The sequence below is a fragment of the Bacillus rossius genome, chromosome 3, assembly GCF_032445375.1.
Source record: "Bacillus rossius redtenbacheri isolate Brsri chromosome 3, Brsri_v3, whole genome shotgun sequence".
In the NCBI taxonomy this organism is placed as follows: domain Eukaryota; kingdom Metazoa; phylum Arthropoda; class Insecta; order Phasmatodea; family Bacillidae; genus Bacillus; species Bacillus rossius.
Genome location: NC_086332.1, coordinates 53,702,854 through 53,727,740, shown reverse-complemented (window position 1 = coordinate 53,727,740; position 24,887 = coordinate 53,702,854). Strand labels below are relative to the sequence as shown.

At 36.4% G+C, this 24,887-nt stretch overlaps 1 protein-coding gene across 2 annotated transcripts in view; it reads left to right on the top strand.

Annotated features, from left to right (window-relative positions):
- The window catches only part of LOC134530699 (uncharacterized), a 36,454-nt gene that overhangs the window by 11,284 nt on the left and 283 nt on the right, over nt 1–24,887 (top strand). For both annotated transcript variants that reach the window (XM_063365786.1, XM_063365787.1), the window contains exons 8-9: nt 6,297–6,501; nt 19,582–24,887. The exon at nt 19,582–24,887 is cut by the window's right edge and continues 283 nt beyond it. In XM_063365786.1, coding sequence (XP_063221856.1) covers nt 6,297–6,501; nt 19,582–20,176 — 800 coding nt within the window. In that variant the 3' untranslated portion in view covers nt 20,177–24,887. The remainder of the gene's footprint in view (nt 1–6,296; nt 6,502–19,581) is intronic.

The window sequence follows — 24,887 nt, the reverse complement described above, 5'->3', positions numbered from 1 at the left end:
TATCATACAGTCTAGAATAACAACAACCATGGTTAATATAAACCAATGCAAATATTGTTTCCTTATTTATGATGAAACAAGCTTTAAAGTACAGTAGAGCATCCTGTATCCGTAATTCTACTTACCGGAATTTCTACTATCCGGATGATTTCCGAGAGTTAAAAAAAATTTACAAAATTTAAAAAATATATATATTTTTTAATGAATTATAATATATATTAATATATATTATTCCCGCGGAAGTAAATACCGATTGTTTGCGCAGTTCACGCCCCGTCAAGTCAGTCAGGGTGCACTTGATTTTATAAACACTCAGCGAGTTATGATGGAAGCCAAGGCTTCCGGTCTCGCGACTGCAGTGCACGGGCGTCGAGCGCATATCAGGAATTGGCGGCAGCGGCCCCGCCTACACGTGAGCGCGCCGTGATAACGCGTTGTAGGGGAGGGGGAGTGGTGTATTGTGTGCGTTCAATGTCAGTCTTGCTTGTGGTGCGCGATCGCTAGTATGTACGTTCCTGCAGACACGTGATGTTTTCAAAACATAAACTTCCTGGTGATGAGGAAAAGAGTAGTAAACGAAGGTAAAAAGTTCTTACCATTAAAGAAAAGGTTGAGATTCTCAAGAAACTAGATGCTGGGACTTCTGTTAAAAATCTCAGCCAATCGTATGATGTCGGCATTTCGATGATTTACGACATAAAGAAACAAAAGAATGAACTGTGTAAATTTTATTCGGACAGTGATACGAAGAGAGAAATTGAAAACAGAAAAACAATGCAGGGTAGTAAATGTAGTGACCTTGATAATGCTCTTTCTCAATGGTTTCGTTTGCGGCGAAGTGAAGGTGTTAGCATTTCTGGACAGATGCTGATAGAACAGGCAAAAATGTTTCATGCCGAACTGAATATAACATACGATTGTGACTATTCGTTAGGGTGGCTTCATAAATTCAAAAAACGCCATGGAATTTCTTTTTTCAAACTAAGCGGTGAAAAGCTTTCTGCAGATACAGCGGCGGCGGAAAAGTTTGTTGTTGAGTTCGCAGAATATGTGTTGGACAGCAGACCAAGTTTACAATGCGGACGAGACTGCTTTGTACTGGCGTTGTATGCCTCGAAGCACGCTGTGCACTGCAGATAATCCTCACAGCGGGATGAAAGATTCTAAAGACAGATTGACCGTGCTTGGTTGTTCAAATGCTGCCGGTACCCACAAGCTGAAGCTACTCGTAATTGGCAAAAGCTTGCGCCCAAGGGTGCTAAAAGGTGTTAAAGTGTTACCCGTTGAATACCGAGCTACAAAAACCGCGTGGATAACATCTGCAATAACCACAGAATGGTTTGACAGTGTTGTGCGCCAGAGCCGGCAACACTGTAACAAGATAGGCTTAGACCCGCACTGCAAGATTGTCCTTGTGCTAGACAACTTCTCCGCGCATCCTGCAGCTGAAACACTAGACAGGGATAATGTTTCTGTCATGTATCTGCCCCCTAACTGCACTGCACTAATCCAACCGCAAGATCAGAGAATATTACGCTCCCTAAAATGTCGTTATCGCACGGAGTTCATGAAGCACTTTTTATCTGATCTGAATGGCGGCAAAACAATCTCAGAAATTAAAAAGGACTACACCATAAAGGATGTCATATGGTCACTAGCTCGTGCATGGGAAGGTATGCCTGCGTCAACATTTCACAAGGCATGGTTTAAATTGTGGCCGACTTTGGTTTATCGTGACGAGGTTCATGACAAGGGAAATGAAGCCGACTTCAAAGGTTTTGAACAAAAAAACGTGAACGAACTGCTGGAGTATGCCAAGAACATAACAAATCCAGAACTAGAAGACTTACAATTGCAAGAACAAAACATTGTGGAATGGTTTTGTGTTGATGATAATGTTCCCGTTGTGCATCACTTTTCAGATAAGGAGATATTAGACTCTGTTAAGTGTAACAAAGACGACGGAAACAATGAAAGCAGTAGCGATGAAGATGAACCACAGGAGAAAATCTCGCAAGATGAGTGCCTTCACCACATTGAACGATTAATAGCTGGCCTATAGCAACGAAGTTATATCAACGACCAGCAAATTATGCATTTGTATATGCTTCAAAAATAGCTGACTGAAGAGAAGCACAAACGTGTGCGGCAACAACGCATTAGTGACATGTTCAAAAAAGCTCCTGTTTCCACACCTGCTTCAACTACGAGTGAGAACATTGACGATCCAACACTTGGCACCAGTGGTACAAACGTAAACAGTTATGTTCAGAGTGACAGTGACAGTGATTAACTTTAACTTCTCCTGTCTTTCACAATGTGTGACGATTTAGGTAATTTGTTGTTTAGCTTTTTAAATTTTAATTAATGTGACTGTTAAACAATGTTTCTTACACACAGACAAGTGGGGCCGTATACAGTGATTATTTCAATGCAGTTTATCTAAGTTCTAGGACATTATTTTTTATTCGCGGGACATGTGTAGCCTACAGTGAGTCATGGTAAGTGTTTTTTTATTTGTAATGTACCGTACCTAACTGTACCATGTGTTATTATTTTATATTTTATTTATGCAACATGTGGATACACCAAATCACTGTACAAACTGTATGTAAATTACGTAATTGTAACACAATTCATTGAATGTCAAACGTCTCGCCTACGTCTGCTTGCTTCGCGCGGACATCATGGTACAGTCACGTAGCTGTAGCGTGCTTCTAGGCAAGGTCTGATAAGCGTGCCCGTGGCAAGGTCACACCACCGGAGGTAGCTGTCATCACCCTACCCCCACCCCCCTTGCCGTCCTCATCTACAGCTACAGGATGTTCACAAACTTCGGGAGCAATTTTTTTTTTCAATTCGGGGGCCTTATAGTGAATTTCTACTTTCCGGAATTTTCTACTATCCGGAATAGTCTAAGTCCCGATCATTCCGGATACAGGGTGCTCTACTGTACTAATTCTTTTAAGATTAGAGGATAGGATTGTGAATGTATTTTGTGTATTTAATTAGTAGTAATTTCTTGTACATAATTGATAGTGTGGTTTTTTATTCTGAAAAAATTTCCTAGTTTCTTTGAAAGTGTATTCAGTGTAATTCTATGTTGTTAGTAGCATAGCTTACAAAATGTAGATGTATACATCTGTAATTGTGAATTTGTAAATAAAACAGTAATACTTCTTTGCTCTTTTGACTGCAGAATGCTATCATGAGACATTATCAGGTATGAATTGCCAGGTTATACATTAGTAATTTTCATATGCATGTTTAGATTTTTATTCCTTACAGTAAGTCCTGTTATGACAAATTTTGTTCTTGTAACCAACTCTTTCTGAGGACTTAAATTTGTTGAAATTCCATTCCCCTGTGAGAATATTTATATTATTATATTTATTGTTTCAGGTTTATTATTTATTGTTTCAGGTTTATAGACACCAAAATACTAATTAAGTCTCATAATTTGTAAACAATTGATGTATTATGTAAATGAATTCATGTACATAAGTTTCTGCAAATAAGGATATAGCAAGTAGTTGTATTTTGATTGTTTAATTTATTGTCTTTGATAATAATTTCAATATAATTTCTTCTTCAAAATTTGCTAGGAGTAATGTTATTGCAGAATTTATTTTCATAATGCTAACAATTTTACAGCAAAGCAATGGTACAGAAAATGTGTTAGCAGAGCTTACTGTAAGTTGTTGTGTGTAGAAGTGGTTTTCTATATGTTTCTCAAATATTTTAAATTTTTCATTGGCATGCACATTCACAGTAGAATCATATACTTCCGGCATGTGCACTAACTGTAGAAATATTCCCTCTTCCTCTTATTCCTTTTTAAGTTTTTTTTATTCCCTTGTGAGTTTTTTATGGCAGTTTTATTTTCTGGCTTATTAGATGCAATCGTTCCCTCTGTTTACTTATTGTGTTTTTTCATTATATCAAATGTTGTATTTTTAAGAATTTCAATTTTAAATAAAACTTTTTTTAGGTGAATATAGCTTCCATAGAATTATTTAAATAAAAAAATTCTTTAAAAATAAATATTTATTAATTTAAAAAAAAACCGTGTCATGACTCATTTAGTGTAAGTCTCAAGTTGTTTGATATTTTTCCCATTTTTTGTATTGGTGTTATTCCACTAATTTAATTCAGCCAATAAGGCCTAGTCATACATAGTTTCTCAAAATCTCTTGAAGCAATGATTCACATTCCAGAAATTTGGGATTTTAATCTTGTTCCGATCATTCTGATTGCTACTTTCCATGATTTCCAGAAATCAGTCCATGCAAAATCTAGAATGATTCCTTAGTGAGCAATTCTTCCCCCAATAACTCTTAATAGTGCCTTTGTGGGCACTTGCTGACTAGATGTATATTCCAACTTGAAAATAAAATCTCTTGGAGCAGTTTCAGTGTCACCTTTGACAAGAATAAAATTATGTACCCTTCAGTTTGTGTGTGTTCTGACACAAGTTTTTCTCTTAAATAAAAAGCATTTTGTGATGCACCATGTAGTGCAACTGTTTTGATGAGGCATTAGATGTACTTTGCAATCTCTTCATTATTTTTTTTAATTAAACTTTACTTAGATCCCTGCAATGGGAGGTAGGAGTGGTAAAAAAAGGGCATGACTTGAGAAAAAAAACTGATTATTGGCAACATCCATCACATTACTCATGTCTCCAAGCAACTTTCCCTGGCCCCACGGCATAAAGTAGGTCACGAGTAACACTGAGGCATGGTTAAAGGTAAAGTAATGAATGTGAGCTCAATAGTTCAATATCTTAGTAAAAAAATGTGTTCTACTCATTAGTTTTGCTTCGGTGGAAATCAGTATTGTGACCTGCTGGAGGTTGAACCCTGTGTACCAAATCTCTCTTGGTGCACATTTTGTCATGCAAGAGAGATAACTTAAAATTTTTCAGTAGATGCTAGATACTTTTTGAGGGTTTTTTTATTGGGTTATCAGCTTTAGCTACTTAAATCTTAATTTGACTTTGCTAATTTGCTATCCAGTTTGGCTCCTTTGCCAATTTCATGCTCATCTATTTATTTCTATTTTGTATTACATTACCAACTATTTTTAAATATTACATACATTTAAGTAATCATAATTTCAGTAAGTGATAAATATTCAAAATTACTAATTATTGTACTGCTGTTAAAAATTGCAGTGGTCTACAAATTATTTTTTAACAGATACCATCTTATAACAGTTTGCTAAGTCCCAGTCAAAACTATATCCAACACAGTGCATTTTTATTTTACATATTTATAACAAACATTTTTATTCTCTTGGATGAAAAATCCTTCATAACAAAAGTCAGAAGTAAAAATTGATACTATTTTACTTTATTTATTTGTTTCCTAATATTTATTCAGTTATGATGCATCTCGGCAACCAACTAATTGAAATATTAAACGAAACAATAGGATCTAAGAAAAATAATGTATATAAATATTCAGCAGGATTATAATACTGCAAATATATTTAAAGTCATATATATGGTGTCATTAATTTCATAAATTTCTTATGTTATCTCACTTCCTTGAGAGGATTTTTTCACAGCATTTTATGTGTTAATAATATGATACAATTTAGTACATCTAATATGAGTGTAATAAACTATATATATGTAAAAATTATTTTCTTCCCAAAACCAAGTGCTTTAGCAAATGTCCTGGAATTTTTTTATGACTATTATAAACAGGAATTGACATTGTGTGTCCAGGAATAGTGAAATATCTGGTCATAGACTTGATAACCTTCTTTGATTCCACATCTTTATTAAAGAACTCCTCTCTAACACACCCATAAAATTTCTGTCCCTTCAGTTTTGCTGTGTGGAAGGTTTAGCACCAGCAGTTCCCAAACTTTTTCAGCTGGCGACCCACCTTTCCTCATAGGAATACCTCCACGGTCTATCGGTCCATGGTGGAGTAAAAAATCTTATTTGTATCGTATCCCTTCCTTATGTATATATAATTTACCATCAAATATTGCATATATACATATATATTCTTTTTTTAAGATACTGATTGATTATTGATAAACAATTGTTGTTCTGATTGGAAAATGGTTGACAAAATATAAGCACTTTGTAGCAAAACAAGTTATTTATTTAACAATAGGTACGTGTTTGCACACAATCAGATTCGTTTCGATTTTTCTTATCTTTTCTGATGGTTTATTCGATGTTTTCATGATAGTTTTGGGATCGAGTCGCGACCCAATAGTGGGTCTCGACCCATCGTTTGGGAACCGCTGGTATATTGTGACGATTGATTTGCCAGGCATCAAGCCGTACGAGTGTCGTATCTGTGGCTCCGTGTTCACGCGGCAGCACAGCCTCAACTACCACATGCTGATCCACTCAAACAAGACCCGCTTCACCTGCACCGACTGCGGCCGCACGTTCAGACACCCCTCGCACTTCAAGGAGCATCGCAGGCGCCACACCGGCGAGAGCCCGTACGAGTGTGCCGATTGCACGGTCAGGTGAGCGACCCTTCGCTGTTGGCCGGCCATCACTGGCAACCCTGTTTATCCACACTGCTGTCAACTAAACTTTTGGCTTTTTGCAGACCAAGAATTCATGACTGCGCAGGATTTTTTTTGTTTTTAGTTTTTTTGGAAAATAAGTTTTTATGACATGTTCATTTTACAGTGTTCTGCTACCTCATTGCTCTGTACTAGTTAGAGCATGATTTTTCTAGTTCAGTATTCCTGCTCTTTTTTTTTTTTTTTTTCTACCTACACCAAGTGCATAAGAAACCTACAAAGTTTGTTTATATAAAGAGAACCAAAGCTCCTGTACTCTGTGCTGCCATCTGCAATTCACTGAAGCAGCCACCATGTAGCTATAGAGTTAATACAACTGTAACTTGACTACCTTATTTCTCAGTCTCATGCATAGGTTGCTTGGTTCCTTTTACGTATATAAAAGCAGTTCATTTAGGCGTTAGGGTACTATCAATTACTAGTGCTATTCGTATTTTCATTTATTGTTTGTAATGTGAATATTTCAAGTGGAGTCTGCTATTGGCCCCTTGATATGCTTGAATTAATGGGTATAATTGGTGCCTAGATGTGTGCAAAACTCAAATTTGCACACTACTTTTTGCATCTTTAACGCAAAAACACCTCTTGTTTCAGCATTCTCTCACACATTAAATTAATGCCTGGCAGTTTCCGAACACTGTGTTGTAAGGTACACAATGTACCCATTTCTCATTCTGAACTGAAATATTTTACCCTCTTTTTTCACTGATAATTTGTCAGTGCCTAGAGAATGGAAGATTTTAACTGAGAACTGAGGGTACCTTATATCTGACACCATACTGCCCCAGAAGGAAACATGAGGACCAGTCTGCCAAAAACTTGAAATATTAACTGCCAATTTGTGTGCTAACATGAAAACATTCTTCTAGTAAAAAAAAAAAATTATTTTGAAGGGAACCATTTAACTACAGGTTTGTTTTTGTGAATGAGGCAAAGCAGAAGAATTGTCTTTCCCTGGTTACTCACATGCTTACTCTGCTTTGACTTATCTGTGCATGTAGATTTTCAGGTTGTAATTTTACCTCTATATTAAGGATGGTAGGTATGAGGATTTTATCACTGGATGAAATAGATGTGTTGCAGTAACACAGTTAAAGCTGTCAATTTCGACACCTCCCCTTAGATTGATCTTGAACATGAGTGAAGCTGTAATGAATAATCTATACTAATATTATAAAGCTGAAGAGTTTGTTTGTTTGTTTGTTTGAACGCGCTAATCTCAGGAACCACTGGTCCGATTTGAAAAATTCTTTCAGTGTTGGATAGTACATTTATTGAGGAAGGCTATAGGCTATATTATATTATCAATAACATTATGGATCCTTACTAAAAGTCCAATTTAGAATCAAATGCGTTGGAGGGGGTTAGATACAACATGCAGTACACGTATAAGTGTGTCTTGACAATGCCGCAGGCGCTAGGATTTTGCATTGTTCATGCCTTCTGCGTCTCCATGGCAACGGGCATCGCGCGGCAGTGGCGTACCCACAAGGAGGGGCATGTATAATGAGCGGCGCAAGAGTGATCTGCCTGTAGACTGCCGTAGCGAAGTACGGGTACATCAGTTGTACATTGCGTGCACGAGTCGGGAAACCATCGGTGCTATTAATTTTCTCTCCGGTACATTATACAGCATTGTAATAAATTTGCACTGATTTTTTTTTTAATTTGCCATTACTGTAAATGGGAGATGTGGCTTAATTTTTTTCCATTAGCATAGCCGTGCGAAGCCGGGTCGGGCAGCTAGTATAGAATACATAGAGATAGTGTGAGGTATATATGTAGATATAAAGAGATAAATACAGATAGAGATACATAGATATATAGGACTATAGATGTAGATAGAGATAAATATATATTTAGAGACATGGATAGATTATATGTATATGTGTAACTACTTCAAACATATTACAAAACAAAACTGAATGAGGCATTGCAATGCATGATGAGCATTAGCTAGATAATGGAATCTTTTCAATGTTAGTAATCCCTTATTTTTCTTTTTTTTTTCTATATTGCTTTATAAGTCTAGATTACATACAGACCAGGTAAAGAACGTCTGTCGGGATCTGAAAGTGATTTAAATTATTTTGCACACTTAACATTCAAATTAGGAAGACAATTACTAACTACATCTGATCTCTAAACAGTTCCCCTTCACCCTGTGTTCAGCCCGGGCAATGCTGGGTACTGCAGCTAGTTAAGTGTAAAATGGCAGGTGTGCATCCATCCAGCTCTATCTGCCGTGGGGTTGCCAAGCATGTGGAAGTTAGAGAAAGTCTTAATGAGATGCTAGTGAAACTTTGGGGGTGGGGGGGGGGGGGTGTGGAAATTGTTAAACAAAAAAATTTTGCACAACAATATACTTTGTAGGTGCAACTTTGCTAAGCTGGAAAATATGAGACTAGTGTTACTGGAGTGATTTAGAACAACTTCAACTGCAGGAGTGGTTTTTTTTCCCCCTATATTTTGGTATAAACATGAAAGATGTGAGTCAACAAACATACATACATACATACATATTTTATAGAGATTGGCCAGTTGAATCCTCAAATCCTCAAATAACATCAAATTCTTAGTATTCGAAGGATTCAATATTCTAGGAAACAGATTCAAAGAAAAATATTAGAGGAAGTGAAGTAAATTTCAAAAATTCAACACTGATAACCTCTTCTGTTTAGAAAGTCTATAGTTTTCTTCCTACCTATCCTGTTACCATTGCCCAAGAAATTGGTACTTTTAACATGTAATTGTATAAATAAAATTACTATATATATTGATTCTGGAAAGTTAGTTCATGACTAAAACATTTAAAATGTTAAATGTTTCAACACCATAGTTAGTATTTTTCATTTCTTGTACATTATCTTATTTTGGACTCTTGAGACCTAGATTCGTATTCGCGGGTTATACGGTATTCAAAGTATTCTTAGGAATTCAAATTCGAAATTCGGATTAAAGAAAATTGGAATTCCACCCATCACTAATATTTTTAATAAATTTCAGTAGTAAATATAGTTTAAATGTGACTCATTAAAATTTCAAAATTCATAACTATTTTTCATTGTTCTCTTCAATTTTTGCTAGGATTTCAGGATTAAAATTATCATATTTTATTGCTAAGGTACTACGTTTGCGTTACACAGTCAGTAATCTGCCAGCAGATAAATGAGAGTTAACAGTATTGAATTTTTCTATCGGCTGTTTCTTTGTTAAATCATTTCCATCAGATTGTACAGTCAGTTGGAGCAGTTCTAGCTCATTGTTCTCTGGGTGACATTTTTCAGACTCATGATTCATGTTAATTATGGTATGGTGAATATCATATGTGGGGTCCTGTATATAAAGTCACCTTTTTCAATCTTTTAGTGATTGTATGCAGAGCATTTTTGATTCTTAACTTCCTTAGCTGAAGTAAATATTCCATTGTATGTGTGTTTGTTGGTAATACTGATGATTATGAGCCAAACTAATGATAGTTTGCCTCTAATTTCTATTGGCTGACTGCAAGAGTTAGTGTCAACATGTCAGAAGAAAAATTTGTTCTTTTTTGTTTTTTGGCATATTACAAAATTGATTCAATATATTAGCATAACTACATGCTAAAAATAAAAATAATTACTGGATGCATTAATCCAGATAAAAAAAATTCTTTGCTAACTTCAATATAAAACTTCCTCCTTGTTTTTTCTTTCCATGATCATGCACTGTTAGAACCTGGCTGTAACTTGCTTTGCATGCATTTCATTGCATTGAACTTGTTAGGACTATAAAATTAGCATGTATAGTGTTCTATGGCCAAACCTTAGAGAGAGATACAAACAGATAGAAAGATAGAGATAGGAAGATGGAGATGTATAGAGGGAAATATAGATTAGAGAACACACATTTCATTTTTTAGCTACATTTAAAAAGTAATAGTAATGCACCATGTTGGCTAGTTTTAGTGCCTTTTCAATATTTTATACAAAAATTAATATTATAATATTCATTTCAAGTACATGATACGTATTAGGTTTATTGTGTTGTGTCAAAAATACTTTATCAATTTTCTGTCCATTGGTTTTGTTTTACTTAACTGTCAAAAATTTTGTTTATGCCAGTTATAGTTATACATATTGTTATGATTCAACCTTAAGATGATCTCAATTATTTACTATTCTAAGACAGGGTGATAGGGGGCTCAAGACTAACAATGAAAGACAGTTCAATATAGAGACTTGATTTAATGTCACGTACTATTATAGAGTTAGCGGTCACCAAATTAGACAATTATCGGGGAGCCTCGCTACCACACCTCGGCAGGTTCCTTACCCACGCTGTGCTGGGTCGCGCTCGCGGCAGGAATTCGACGACGGACTGCGGCGGCCGAGGACACGGCGCTCCGTGGTTCCGGCGTCACGACTTCAGCCGTCCAGTCGCCGGTGACCAGAAGAAGCTCCTTCTCGACGGTGGCTGTCGTTTTTATTCTTCCGTCCGTGTTGATGTTCCGTGTTGTCCTCTTTTCTCTCGCAGCGGCGGTCGGCCTTCGGCGACTCGCGTCGCTGTTTCGCTGGCGGTGTTGAAACTGCTGACACCTCGTGTTTGACTCAGGGCGAGCCTCGAAGCCGCTTGCCAGAGTGCTCAGAGCGAGTCATAACACTCTCCCCCTGGTTGGATTAAGAGGCTGTCCTCAGCCTAGTTCAAGAGGACACTGGAACTGCATCTTGGAGCGGGAACGTAGGTGTCTTGATGCATCGGCCGCGGACCCGATCTTCCTGTAGGTGCCTTCATGCTCGGAGCGCCGCGTGTCCTTTCTTCTCTCGCGGTCGGTTACGCGGATCGATTCGCTTTCCTGACGTGGTGTGACAGCGAGACTTTCTATAGTTGTTATAACATTTCTATTTAGTATTCTGAGGGTACCGATTTGTGATTACATTGAATTTTTTTTTTTTTTTTTTATACAACCGATATAACATAACAAGACACAAATTAATATAATCAACGTGTTAACAACTTGATACATGTGAGTTGTATTATAAATATATCAATACAATTCATATGAACATACTCTGACTATATGTGTGGTAACCAGATTTTTTTTTCTTTTTTTTTCTTTTTTCGTAATTTTACTCTATCATTGATTTATTTATTTATCCAATGTTACATTCACAGCAACACTCAAAGTGAGTCTAAACGTTGTGCACGACATACAAGACAACTACTACATACAAAATATATAAAATAAGGTGAAATAAATTATAAATACAAAAACAAAATTAAGACAAACTTATAACAAAATATACAAATTACAATACAAACCGCTTTGGACAACAAAATATACAGACACATTGATAAAGGAATGATAATAATTATATCATCTAAAAGGAACATATCTTTGACACAAATGGAATATAAAATTAAGTTTTGTATGGAGACATAAAAACAATTTCCATATAATTATGTTCTTATTTTATATATATATACATACATATCCTTTTCTTTCGTATATCTAATTAATAACATTACCCTACTATCTATAGCATATGTCATCCTCCTATATTATAAGCTGTAAGTTATAATTTATTGTATTAACTATTACTAATATCATAATTTATTTTATTAAACTACTCCTCATATCCGAAATCTCAGTAAGTTATTGACATGGACACTTATCTACAATATTTATACCATTATTTTATTTTACAGAAACGGGTCGACCCTTAACTCTTGTCCACTGTAGCGCTACATAACGTGAACTCCCGGGAGTGAAAATTGGTACCATGGCGAGGGAATTTTATAGGATAAGGATTTATTAACTATTTTACTATTTTACCTGCACCTATATAGGTGCTTTTTTCTTCATATATACTTGTACCTTGGCTGCTGGTTGGAACGGGTTTGCGGCCGTCTTGTTGTATTATTATACTTACCTACTCTTATATATATATATTTTTCCGAATACACACACGCTTAAGTACAAAAGCTAGGCATATTGTTACTGACGACACTGACTGCAAACATGCTGAGTATGAATAGATGCCAAATTCCCTGAAAGAACTCCATGATTGGCTCCTCCCCCTGTAATAAAACACATGCCATAAGGTTCATACATACTCTACTATGCTATATCAGTATCCTATATATTTGTCTTGCCTTACTGTCTCATTGTTATCGTTATTCTTATTACTAGGCCGAGCATTATCACTCTGATAACAGTACGAATTGTCGGTTTATGTATGCTCGCTTTAAATGACGTGTTGACACTGTGTCGTTGATCATTTTATTACCTTTCTTCATTCTCAACACTACTGTCGCTGGCCCCAACACCTTGACAACCTGGAAAGGACCTATGTATTTAAATGATAGCGACTTATGCCGAGCTTTACGTCGAAGCCAAACGGAATCACCTTCCTTGTATGTATTGACTTTAAATTTCTTATTAAAATTGGTTTCCTGTGTTTTTTGACTGTGCATGATATTTATTTTTGCCTGCTCTCTATCACTACGCAAGTGTTTTTCCCAATCTACCGGCCGACGTGGAAATTTCCCAAGCACAGCGTGTGATGGTTGCATGGCCTCAACCCCGTGTACAAGGAAAAAGGGTGTGTATTTACTGCTGGAATTTACTGTCGTGTTATAATTAAAAATTATGTATTGGAGATATTCATCCCATCTGCGGGGGTCTTCAGCTGCCCATATTGTCAGCTGTTCTCCAATTACACGGTTAATAGATTCCACCAATCCATTACAACAGGGATTGAAACTTGTTGTCTGGAGCTTCTTGATCTGCAGTTTTTGTAAAAGTTTTGTTACTAACTCGTTATTAAATGACGTTCCTCTGTCCGTCAGCAGCCTGTCTGGACATCCAAAACGTAGAATAACGTCCTTGATAAATTCTGCACAAGTCTCGGCGTCGATTCTTGGTACTGCCTTAGCAACTACAAATCTTGACGCATATTCTGTCATAACAAGAATATACTTGTTCCCATTCCTGGTACAAGTAAGTGGACCTTTGGCATCCAGTGCCCACTGTTTAAATATTGGTAGCGGTTCAATTGGTTGCAATTGACCCGATGGTTTTTCACGCCCTTGTTTAGCTCTTTGACAAATTTCACATCATTTGACATAATTTTGTACGTCCTTACTCATTGTATCCCAATAATATGCCTGGCGTATTTTTGCAATTGTCTTAAATATGCCGAAATGGCTGCCTCCTAAAAGTGCATCATGGTGGGCTTGTATAATTTCCCGTTGAAAATTTTTAGGGACTAATGTCAGTTGAATTTCTCCTCCCGGTGTATTTAATTTATAATATATTTCCCCATTATTTTTCATTCCATAACGCCGAGCTAATTTGATGTATTTTCCCTCCGCATGTTCCGGGTCTGTAAGGGCTACTTTTAATTTTTGAATATGAGGGTCTTCACTATATTCTCCTTGGAAGGGTGATGTGTTTACAATGTCGTTCACTGAAAATAGTAAATCTTCATCTCGTTCAATACCTATATCGTACCTGGAGTTCAACACTACTGTTTCGAATACTTGTTTATTATGTTTGTTATGTTTGAGCAGCACTATTGTGTGAGTAGGCATTTTAGTTTCGAATGTTTTTTTCTTGACCTGTTTCTATATCAATTATCTTAATATTTATCTGATAAATTTCCACGGCTGCGTGTAATATAGGCTCACTTAATACCTCGTCCTTACTCATGTTTATTAGTATAATTTTTTCTTTGTTCAATATAGGGCTACCCAGGTTTTCGTAAAATGTTTTGTAATCACCCCAGTTTTTGTGGATGTGTTTAGCAATGGTTGTTTGTATCTCACTTTCCTTATTCTCTTCCGGAAATATTGCGTCAGCAAGAGAGTGAAAAATTGAATTACCTCGAGCGTGACATGCTCTTACTATATATTCCTTGTTTCCTACGCGCTTATTTATGTATTGCTCATCTGTCGTCGGCACACGTGATAGAGCGTCTGGAATTTTATTGTTCGCACCTTTCACTATTTTTGCTTCGAAGTCGAACTCAGCAACTGATGTGGCAAATTTTTGTATTCGCGTATTGTGTTCCGCCATGCTTCTTAAGTATCTCAAGCTAGCATGGTCTGTCTCAATAATAAAATGTCTGCCATATAAATATTGCTTAAACAGATGGCAGAAATATTTTATGGCGCCTAATTCTCGTTCTGTTGTTGACCAACGAGTTTCATTGGATGTCAGTTTCCTTGATGCGTAAGCTATAATGTGACGGTTTCCGCGTTCATCCTTTTGCATTAAGGTTGCACCTATTGCCGTTTGTGATGCGTCACATGCTAAAATTGTTTCTCGGTTTTCAACAAATTTTTCTAGTAGTGGTACTTCCGAGACTGCCTGTTTTAACTGTTGGAAAGCAGTTTGCTGTTTTACCCCCCAATGGAGGTTCGTTTGTTTTTTTGTAAGCTCTATTAATGGTTCTGCCACTGTTGCGTAGTTTTTTATGTATCTCCTTAAGTATGAAGTCATGCCCAGAAATGACAGTAACTGCTTAATGTTTTTTGGTTGTGTCATACGGTTTATGGCTTCCACCTTGTCTGTATCTGGTTTTATTCCATTCGGTGTTATACAATGTCCCAATATTTTTATTTCATCCTGTGCAAATTTGCACTTTGCAGGGTTGACTTTTACGTGAAACTGCCGTAACCTGTTAAATACATCCTGTAAATTTTGTAGATGTTCCTCGAATGAGTCTCCCATAACAAAAATGTCGTCCGCGTATGCTATCACAGAGTGCCACCTCAGTGGTCCTAATAAAATATCAATGAACTCTTGAAAATAACCTGGTGAGTTTGAAAGTCCCATTGGCATTCTATTGTAGTGGTATAACCCTATTTTGTCAATAGTGAAAGCTAACTTATGTCTGTCTTCCTTCCTTACGGGTATAGCGTAAAATCCTGAAAATAGGTCCAGTGATGTTATGTATCGCGAGTTCTGTAACGTCTGCAATATATCGTCCGTTCGTGGTGAAGGATATGACATTCTCTTGACGTAGTTATTTAAGAGACGAAAGTCTGTTAAGAAGCGTATTCCTCCGTTCTTCTTCTGTATCACCAGTGATGGTGCTGCGTACGCACTGTCCGACCTCTCGATAATTCCGGCTGCCTCCATTTGCTGCACCTGTGCCATCAAAGCTTCTCTAACTTTTGGCGCGATTCTGTATGGTCTTGTGTGGATCGGTTTGTCTGTTGTCAGTTCGATTTTTATGTGATAATTTTTAGTTTCTGTGATATCTTGTATTTTAAATGCAAAGCGATCTTCGTTTTCTTTAATAAGTCGTCGTAACTTTGCTTGTTCCTGCTGAGATAACTTTTTATTTATTCCTTCATATGGTGACTTCGCTTTTCCTCTACTTTACGAGTACATTCTTGAATCGAACCTGCATATGTTTGGAAGTTTTCATTTATCATTTCTATTTGAATCATTTTCTGGGATTTTGCTGTTTCCATGACAATTATACCTTCTTTCATAAATGGGACCACGTTGTAATTTTGTAGAAAGTCACACCCAAGTATTATATCTAAACTTAAATGTTCGATTACCAGGAATGTATGTGTGTATGAATATCCTTGTATACTAAATTTTAATTTCACCTGGTGTGTCGGAGTCGGGAGTGATTCTGTGGCTCCCACAAGTGTGATTTTTTCCTTCAATGGTTCTAGTGGTTGGTTGGTGACGATAGTAGACGCAATGCAACTGCGCGTACTTCCTGTGTCTATTAACGCAATTCTAGTGGCCTCTCCTATCTTGACAGCGACCTTGGGCGTTCTTCGTGTCTTGTTATTTTTTTCCCGCATGTGGTCAGCTGATTCTCTTCCTTCCTCGTCACGACCTTGTTTGTCAGCGACGCCACCACCCTGCTTACTCTGCATTTGTAGCGGTGCACGCGCGCCTGCTGTCGCCGCGTCATCAAGTTTGCTGCGATACTTCCTGTGTGTATTGTTCTCTCTCCACGGCAAGTTGGGTTGTTTATTTTGCAAACCAAACTTACGTTGAAATTCCTTGAACCTTTCTGACACATTTGTGTGCCACTCAAAATCTTGATTGGTAAATAATGGGCATTTATCTAAATGATGTCCTGTGTAAAAACACATTGCGCATGTATCCTGGAATTTGTTTGGTCCTCTTACCTGTGCTACTTTCTTAAATCTGTCGTTCTCTGTTACATTTATTCCGACTTCTTGTTCTGTGTCTCGGTTATAAGATCCTATTTGCGCTTGACCATTAATTTCTTGACCTTCCTTATCCTTTGACTTTCTCCTTGTTGCACGTTCACAGTGTTGTTTCTCTTGTGCTATTGACGTTCTTGAAATTTTTATTTCACACCTTGGCTCTTCGTGTTCTTTTCTTTTAGGCATCTTTTTTATAATTGCTCTATATTGGTTTCTATACAGCGAAATGCATTTATTATCAGGCATAGCATTTCGCTTGCTAACTTCGGCGTAACTACTTTTTATTCTTGATTGATTTCCGTTTATTTTTTTCTGCTTTGGGAGCGCGGGAATCACTGTTTTCACTCCCTGCAATATTCGTTTTTTGAATGTTGCTCATACGACCTGTTCTTATTTCTGTATTGCCAGTTATCCCTGTTTATGTCTCTGCTCTTGCTCCTATCATCTTCATTGTTATTCCTACATTGTCTGTCTTCGTACTGTCTTCGTTCATTGAACGTTCTCCCATTCAAACCTTCATGTCTCTTTTCAGTTCTTCGTATATTCTCAGCTTTGTCATAATTCGCACGCTGCTCTCTTCTATGACTGTTATTTTGGCTCGGCGACTGCCTGTAATGTGTCTGTCGCATAAAGTTTTGAGCATGCTGACACTGTGCGCAACTATTACTAAGAGCATACTGTGGAGGTTTGCTTCTATATCCCGATCTATTGTTTATAAATGTTCTGTCCCTGTATCTTACTTCCCTTGGCCCGTACTGTGGTTTTCTTGTTTTTTCGTGGGTGTCTTGTTGCTGTATGTTGTGTTTCGTGCTAGCGTTGTTGACTGTTAGACTACGTATTTCTTCTTTTAAATAACTTATTTCCTTTTCTAATGATTCTGTATTAAGTGTTGTGTTTTCAATGTTGGCTTTGTACCTACTATTTCCTATTTCTATTTTTCTCAAGCATGATTTCATGTCATCTAACGTATGAATGTTTTGCAAAATCAACTTGTCCACGACAGATGGTAAAAGTGACTTCCACAAAATGTCCAAAATCTCTTCATCCTTCATATCTGCCTTATAGCGTTTTGCTAGGTACACTATATTTTCTACATGCAAGAGACTGCTTTCGTCTGTCTGTTGTCTTCGAGAGAGCAATTCTTGTCTGCGTCTATTAATTTTGTCTGGCGGCGTAAACAAGTCTTTTAATCTTTCGACCGTCTGTTGCCACGTCCTGTTTGAGTCCTGTACTGTCTGTAAGTTTTCATACGCCCTCTTGGCTGTACCTCGTAGATATAGTCCTAACCGCTGTAGTCGGTCCTGGTCTGTCCATCCGTTGATTTCTCCAATTGTATTGTAATTGTGTAGGAACTCTTCTATATCTTCGAACGCTTTGCCTTCGAATGTACCTATAGGTATTTGTGATTCTAGGAAAACTTTAATTGGTTGCTGTGCCATGTTATTATCGTATGTGTGTGTTTCCATGTGTTTGTCCTTTATGTCTACAGTGATCCTACCGTTGTCTTCCCCAGTTGACTTTCCTGAATCTATCTGGTTAAGAACGTCGTCATACTCTATGTCAGTGTTTTGTGTTGGTTCTACTCCTTGTGAAACAAGTTTACTGAGGAATGCTCGAGTAATACGTCTCCCTGTGTGATCCAACTGTTGTACCACCTCTGGATTAGTGGTAACAAGCTGCTGTGCTCGTGCGACTAACGAGTTAAAATCCTGTGTGGCATTTGTGTTTGTATCCTGACTCAGCCGTACTTGCGAGGCGCTAGCCTTGGAGCCGGGGCTTGCTGACAGTGTTTCAAACAATCGCTTGGCTGCACTTTTAATAGGTCGTGGTCCCTCGTCATTCGCCATATATTAACATTACTAACAAATTACACTCTTAATACTAGAGTTAGTATAAGCAAAGCAGCATAAAAGAGGTTAGTTTGCATGCAAATTTTATATAAGCACTATGTCTATTTAATAGGTGTGATAGGTCTGGCTACACCCGAAAAACAAAATATGACAGAAAAGGGTGGGTGGTGGGGTGATAAACTCGTAGCTCGCAGCAAGAGGTGGGAAACTTAAGGCGCCTCCACCATTGTTATGATTCAACCTTAAGATGATCTCAATTATTTACTATTCTAAGACAGGGTGATAGGGGGCTCAAGACTAACAATGAAAGACAGTTCAATATAGAGACTTGATTTAATGTCACGTACTATTATAGAGTTAGCGGTCACCAAATTAGACAATTATCGGGGAGCCTCGCTACCACACCTCGGCAGGTTCCTTACCCACGCTGTGCTGGGTCGCGCTCGCGGCAGGAATTCGACGACGGACTGCGGCGGCCGAGGACACGGCGCTCCGTGGTTCCGGCGTTACGACTTCAGCCGTCCAGTCGCCGGTGACCAGAAGAAGCTCCTTCTCGACGGTGGCTGTCGTTTTTATTCTTCCGTCCGCGTCCGTGTTGATGTTCCGTGTTGTCCTCTTTTCTCTCGCAGCGGCGGTCGGCCTTCGGCGACTCGCGTCGCTGTTTCGCTGGCGGTGTTGAAACTGCTGACACCTCGTGTTTGACTCAGGGCGAGCCTCGAAGCCGCTTGCCAGAGTGCTCAGAGCGAGTCATAACACTATGAATAATTTTGCTGTAGTATTTGAAATAGAATTAAATATGCAAAGTAGTAAGTTAAGTATTTTCATTTGAGTTTTGTATATTTATTTCAAAGACAGATATAACAGATTTGAAGTTTGCATTGTATAGACTTGCATAAGTTAAAAAATGTGTATTTAATTATGACTTAGTTTTCTTCATATTAAGAAGGATTTGCTGGTTACATGATTACTTTGTTGGCAGATTCAAGACACGGAATACTTTCAAAAGGCACATGAAAACTCGTCATGGGAAGCTGTTAACCACAACAGGCAGTGTGGTTGCAATGTCTGACGATGAGTTTGCCCAAGTTGGAACTGTGAGATCACAAGTGGCTCTACAGGTACCGAAAAAGGCTCTCAAGATCAAGAAACAAGAACGTTTTGATGGTAACCCAGGCGGCCTGGAGTCTGACCCATTAGTCTGTGTCAAAACTGAAGCGTCTCCAACGCAACCTGAGGATCATCTCCTTGGCGATATTGTCGAGAAGGCGCTGAGACAGAGTGACATTTCGTTCCCTGGAAATGACGAGCTCGTGAGCAAGGTGAAGGTCGAAACTGTGTGGGAGGAGCCTCCTCTATGTGCGTCGGGCTCAGCTGCGCTGTACAGCATCATTGCTGAGCAGAGCGAGCATGAAAGCTTGGTCGAGGTCAATCCACTCGTTCACACATTGACGGCCACTGTTTCTAGCAACGTCCATGAGAACAAATTTGCAGACAGAAAACTGAGTGTTGCTGCAATAGCAGCGGACCGATTTGGTTTTGTCACATCAGCCGCTGAAGTTTTTCAGCATGCTTGAATTTGTTATTTTTGCCATTTGTGCACCAAACCTAAAAAAAGTTGAACATTTGAACATTTGGGAAGCCCCATTTTTTTATTAATGCAAATAATTTGGTGTCATCTAAAGTGTAACACACATTTAATTTTTAAGCTAAATATCAAAAGTAGTAGTCATGCACCATGGTGACTAGTTTTAGTGCCTTTTCAATATTTTATAAAAAAAAATTAGAATATTTATTAATAGTACATAATATGTATTACATATATTTTGTTGTGTCAAAAATATTCTTTTTAATTTTCTTTGCTTTTTTTTTAATTAACTGTGCAAAACTTTTGAAGACAGAATCATAATTATTTAATGAAATTCTTCTGTGTAAAATTTATCTAAAAAAAAAAATTTTGTATTGATAAAACTTCCTATATGATACAGCAACTTTCCCACTTTCTTAAGGACTACATTCTTAACCCAGTTACGAAAATAACAGTTTGCTTAAGTCATAATATGACTAATTTTTCCACATTTTGAGTCTAAATACAAACATTTAAAAGAAAAATGTGAGCGAGTCTTTCAGAACTCACCAGTGATGTGTAAACATCTAACCTCGGTAACGAGCATATTCATGTGCTCATGTTGCTTATGTTGCAAATAAACTTATAACACGAAACTCGGACACTAAATTTAAGGTATAATTCTGTAAAATAATGCTGAACATTATAAATAATTTGATAAATAAAACAGTCACTTTTCAAATACCAACATTTCTAGATGTGAATTACACACACTTTCTGCACCCGCCGCTGCCTGAATCGTAAACACTTTTAGCCACTATCAATTGCAGATAGCAATTAGCAACTTGAAACAACCGGAAATTTTAAACTATTATTAACGGCTCTGATGAAACCCTGTCTTTGGACCTGATTTTCAACAAGGAATTTTATTAAAATACTGCCCAGCTTGTTAAAATTTACTGAACAGCTAATACTATAAAGATTCCGCACATGATAGAAGTTATACTTCTATGGTATTACTATAATATTAACCAGAAACATTTTAAAACACATATTATAACACTAAGTATATTGTATTTGTTTTTGCCTAAACGACTTAAATCAGTCTGTAAATACTTCCTACAAACAAACCTTAACCTTATTGAACTGATTCAACATTAATAATAATGTTATTTAAAAAGTTTGAAAAAATTCCACTGGCAAGATTCAAACCTTGCATCTTGAGGTTACCAAGCACACACTCTACCGCTGTGCTACTAAGCCTATTGGGAATTTAGAAGAAGTATGTGTATTGCAATCATTTCAATGCCAGTTTTGTTAGGTATTTTAAAGCTTGTGATTTATTTTTATTATGACTATTTTAGTTTACCAAATATATTCCAGGGTAGTTTCATTATCATTAAGATTCATTTGGCACACCTATACGTTTTTGTATGACCCCTAATGTTTACGAAATTGTATACAGATTTATGTTGCTGCACGTGAGTCCACAATCTTTGTGACACTTTTCCATTCAACAAATTTTCATGAAATTACTCCTACCAAATGCTCTATTCCGAGAGTTAAGATGTTTACACATCAATAACCTAATTTAATTACGGTAAGCAGTATCTACAACTATAGTGAGAATATAAGACAATGTGTTCAGGATTTTTTTTTTATTTCTATTTTGCATGTTCCTAGTACAATTACTTATTACTAATAGCCATTAAGAAGCCAAGTTTCACACAAACAAAAAAAAATCAAACCAAGAATCAGCTTGAAACATGGAGGCCTTCAAAGAACATCTTATATTATTTACTAAGAAAAATTTGAAGGCTTTTATTGCTAACCTAAATGTTATTAATTTTGTAATTTAACAGTCAGGCATGTTTAGTCCTAATGATATGCCATAAGAACATAGTGTTTCTCCTTGCGTCAAAATTAGTTTTTAAAAAATGGACCTTTTGAAAGCGATTTATAAGATAAGTAACAAGACTGTTTATCAAGAAAATAGACATTATTTCTAAAGTATTAATATTTTAACAACTAGTTGAGTTACTGTTTAAAAGTTTTTCCTATAAAAAAGGAATATTAATAATGCTAAACTTCAGAATCAGCTGAAAGCTCAATGCTGCTAGGCACATGGGCCTGCCATGGTTAACATTATGTGCGATAAGTCTTGTGTTTGGTTTCAAGAGAAAATGAGACTGTAATGATTTTCTTTCAATGACCAGACATTACTTTAAAATACTCATTTGTCGATGCAGACACATTCATAGATTATGCCTAACCGCATTGGAAAAACATATGCCAGGAGTGAAGACCACTTTGAAACATCTCCTACTGGAAAATAAGACATTGTACTAGCAGAATATATGTTGTCTGGCACCAGAGGAGGCTTGATTTTGACTTAAAAAGCCAGTTACATGTCTACAGGCAGCAGTGCAGTACGTATTATGTGCTTGCTATTTAAATATTGACTCATCAGCAAATTTTCATCATTTCTAGCTTATGAAACTCGTGTTATTGCTGTAATATGTTAAGTGTATAACTGTGTACAGTATTTTTTTATATATATAATTAATTTTTTGGGTTTGATCAGAATTCTTTTAGCATTCCAGTTTCTAGGTATTATTTATTTTATGCCTGATCATAGTGATCATTCTAAAGTGGTATACAAGATGATTGTGTTTGTTTATTTACTGTCACACTACATAACTTTCTTGCAAAATCATAAAAGTGGATTGAGTGATATAGTTAAGTTTTGGTCCTTTTTACAATATCAGGTTTTATTTATTCCAAACTTTGCTGTGAAAATTCTTGTACTTTTTGATTAACTGCAGATGATAAGGGAACCAAAAAAGCAACCTTACTAACCAATATTATGAAGCAGAAAATATATTCTGAAAGTAACATTTTTAATGTGCCTATGTAACTTAAGTCTGAAAATAATTACTATAATACCTAGTAATAATTTGGCTTATGAAACAATTTGGAATTTTTTGTTTTATTGGTTTTTTAATTTTTTATTTTATTTCTCATTATAATTGTATTTAACTTATCAGGTAGTAATATGGTCCATTTTAAAAGTGATTATTATTTGTATAATTTGCCTTGCACAGCAGCTGTCATATGTTTTCAAAAATTATATAAGCACGTATTGATTACATGATGCACCTACTCTATGCATTGGTGTATATTAAGTCATGAATAAGTTTCATATTTGTTGATAACATTGATTATTTTGAAATTAATTATGCAATTTGAAAAGTATTTTTTTTGTTCCAAAACATTGTGTCAATTGAAATTAAAGATAAAAGAAAAAAGTTTCACTTAAATTTTTTTAAGAGAGAGTTGGTGTTTTGTGCAGCTATCACAAATACATACGATGGTATCAAACAATTCTTTTTTTTTTTTCCAAGGGTTAATTAGATGTTTTATTTGAACTTTATTCTTGTATTATTCTTTATTAGCTTTCTTAGCGGCTTGTACAGATTATGAGTTTGTTTGTGATCCTACAAGGGCTTTGTCATTTTGATAAAGTTATTCATTAGCTTAGGTTTAGTGATTTTTTGTGAGTCATCAGGCTAAGTTCCCTAATCGTTTAAAGTTGCTGTTTTAAAAAACATAAAACTAGAATTAACTTTGCTGCATGTTTAAATTTCTGTATGTTATTTGACAGTAAAGAGCGGTGTAACGTAATAGATTGATGGATGTTGAAATTTGCCAAATTTGTTAGCAAGCTTATTTGAGCACACAGAAAGGTAGCCTATATGCCACAGAGTTACCATGGTAAGGTGAGAACTGTGTGTCATTAGTAAAATTCCTAGATTGTTGTTAGTTTTTTATTATATTAATGTGTAATCCAGAATGTCAGTTGTAGCATTTTCAAATGAACAGAACACCTGATTTTTCTTATTTTGTGTTTGCTATGCCATATTTTGGTTGGCATTTTTTTTTTTCTTTTACTGAATAAAAGCTATCATGTGTCACTGAACACACATGGCAGCTTTAAAAATGGCAAATGGGGCTGGAATATCTCCCCCTGAAATATACTGGAGCATCTTGTTATCATTCCTACACATGCCAACCTCTGCCATCTCCAAACTCTCTCACAGGTCCTCAAATCTGAGAAAGTACATAACAGGGGTATGGACTAACTGCAATTCCTTGGCTGCCGTAAATAATCATTTGCTGTCCTTAACATATGGTTACACAACCCACACCCTTGCTGTATTGTTTTCAATGAGATAGTAGGGTTTTTTATTTTATTTTTTATAAAAATAAAAATAAAAATAAAAATTCAGTTACATTAGGGACTTAGGATTTAAAGAAATTGCTCTGAAAAATTTTATTTTTATGCAAGAGAGCAAGTGACAGTACACCAGCTGGTGAAAGTCACCCCTGGAGTCTCTCAACCCATGATTTACCATTTGTTTTTATTGAAATATTGTTTAAATAACACTAACTTGCTGCTTGTATAATTCAAGCAACCTATCGTAATGATTACATTGGGGTTCGATGTTTAGAGCTTGTTAAGCTAAAACTAAATGGCTTTAATTGTAATTGGATCTGTTTCATTTTTGTGTTTATTTTAATTTTTTGCAGAAATTACTTCAAAAACCTGGGAGTAAACAGGAAAAATTTGAATTAGTGCTGGGGCATCCAACCTTTAAAAAGTTACTAGTATTTTTAAATCCCGCAGGCTAGTTTGTGTTTTGTTCAGTCTTTTGGCAGCA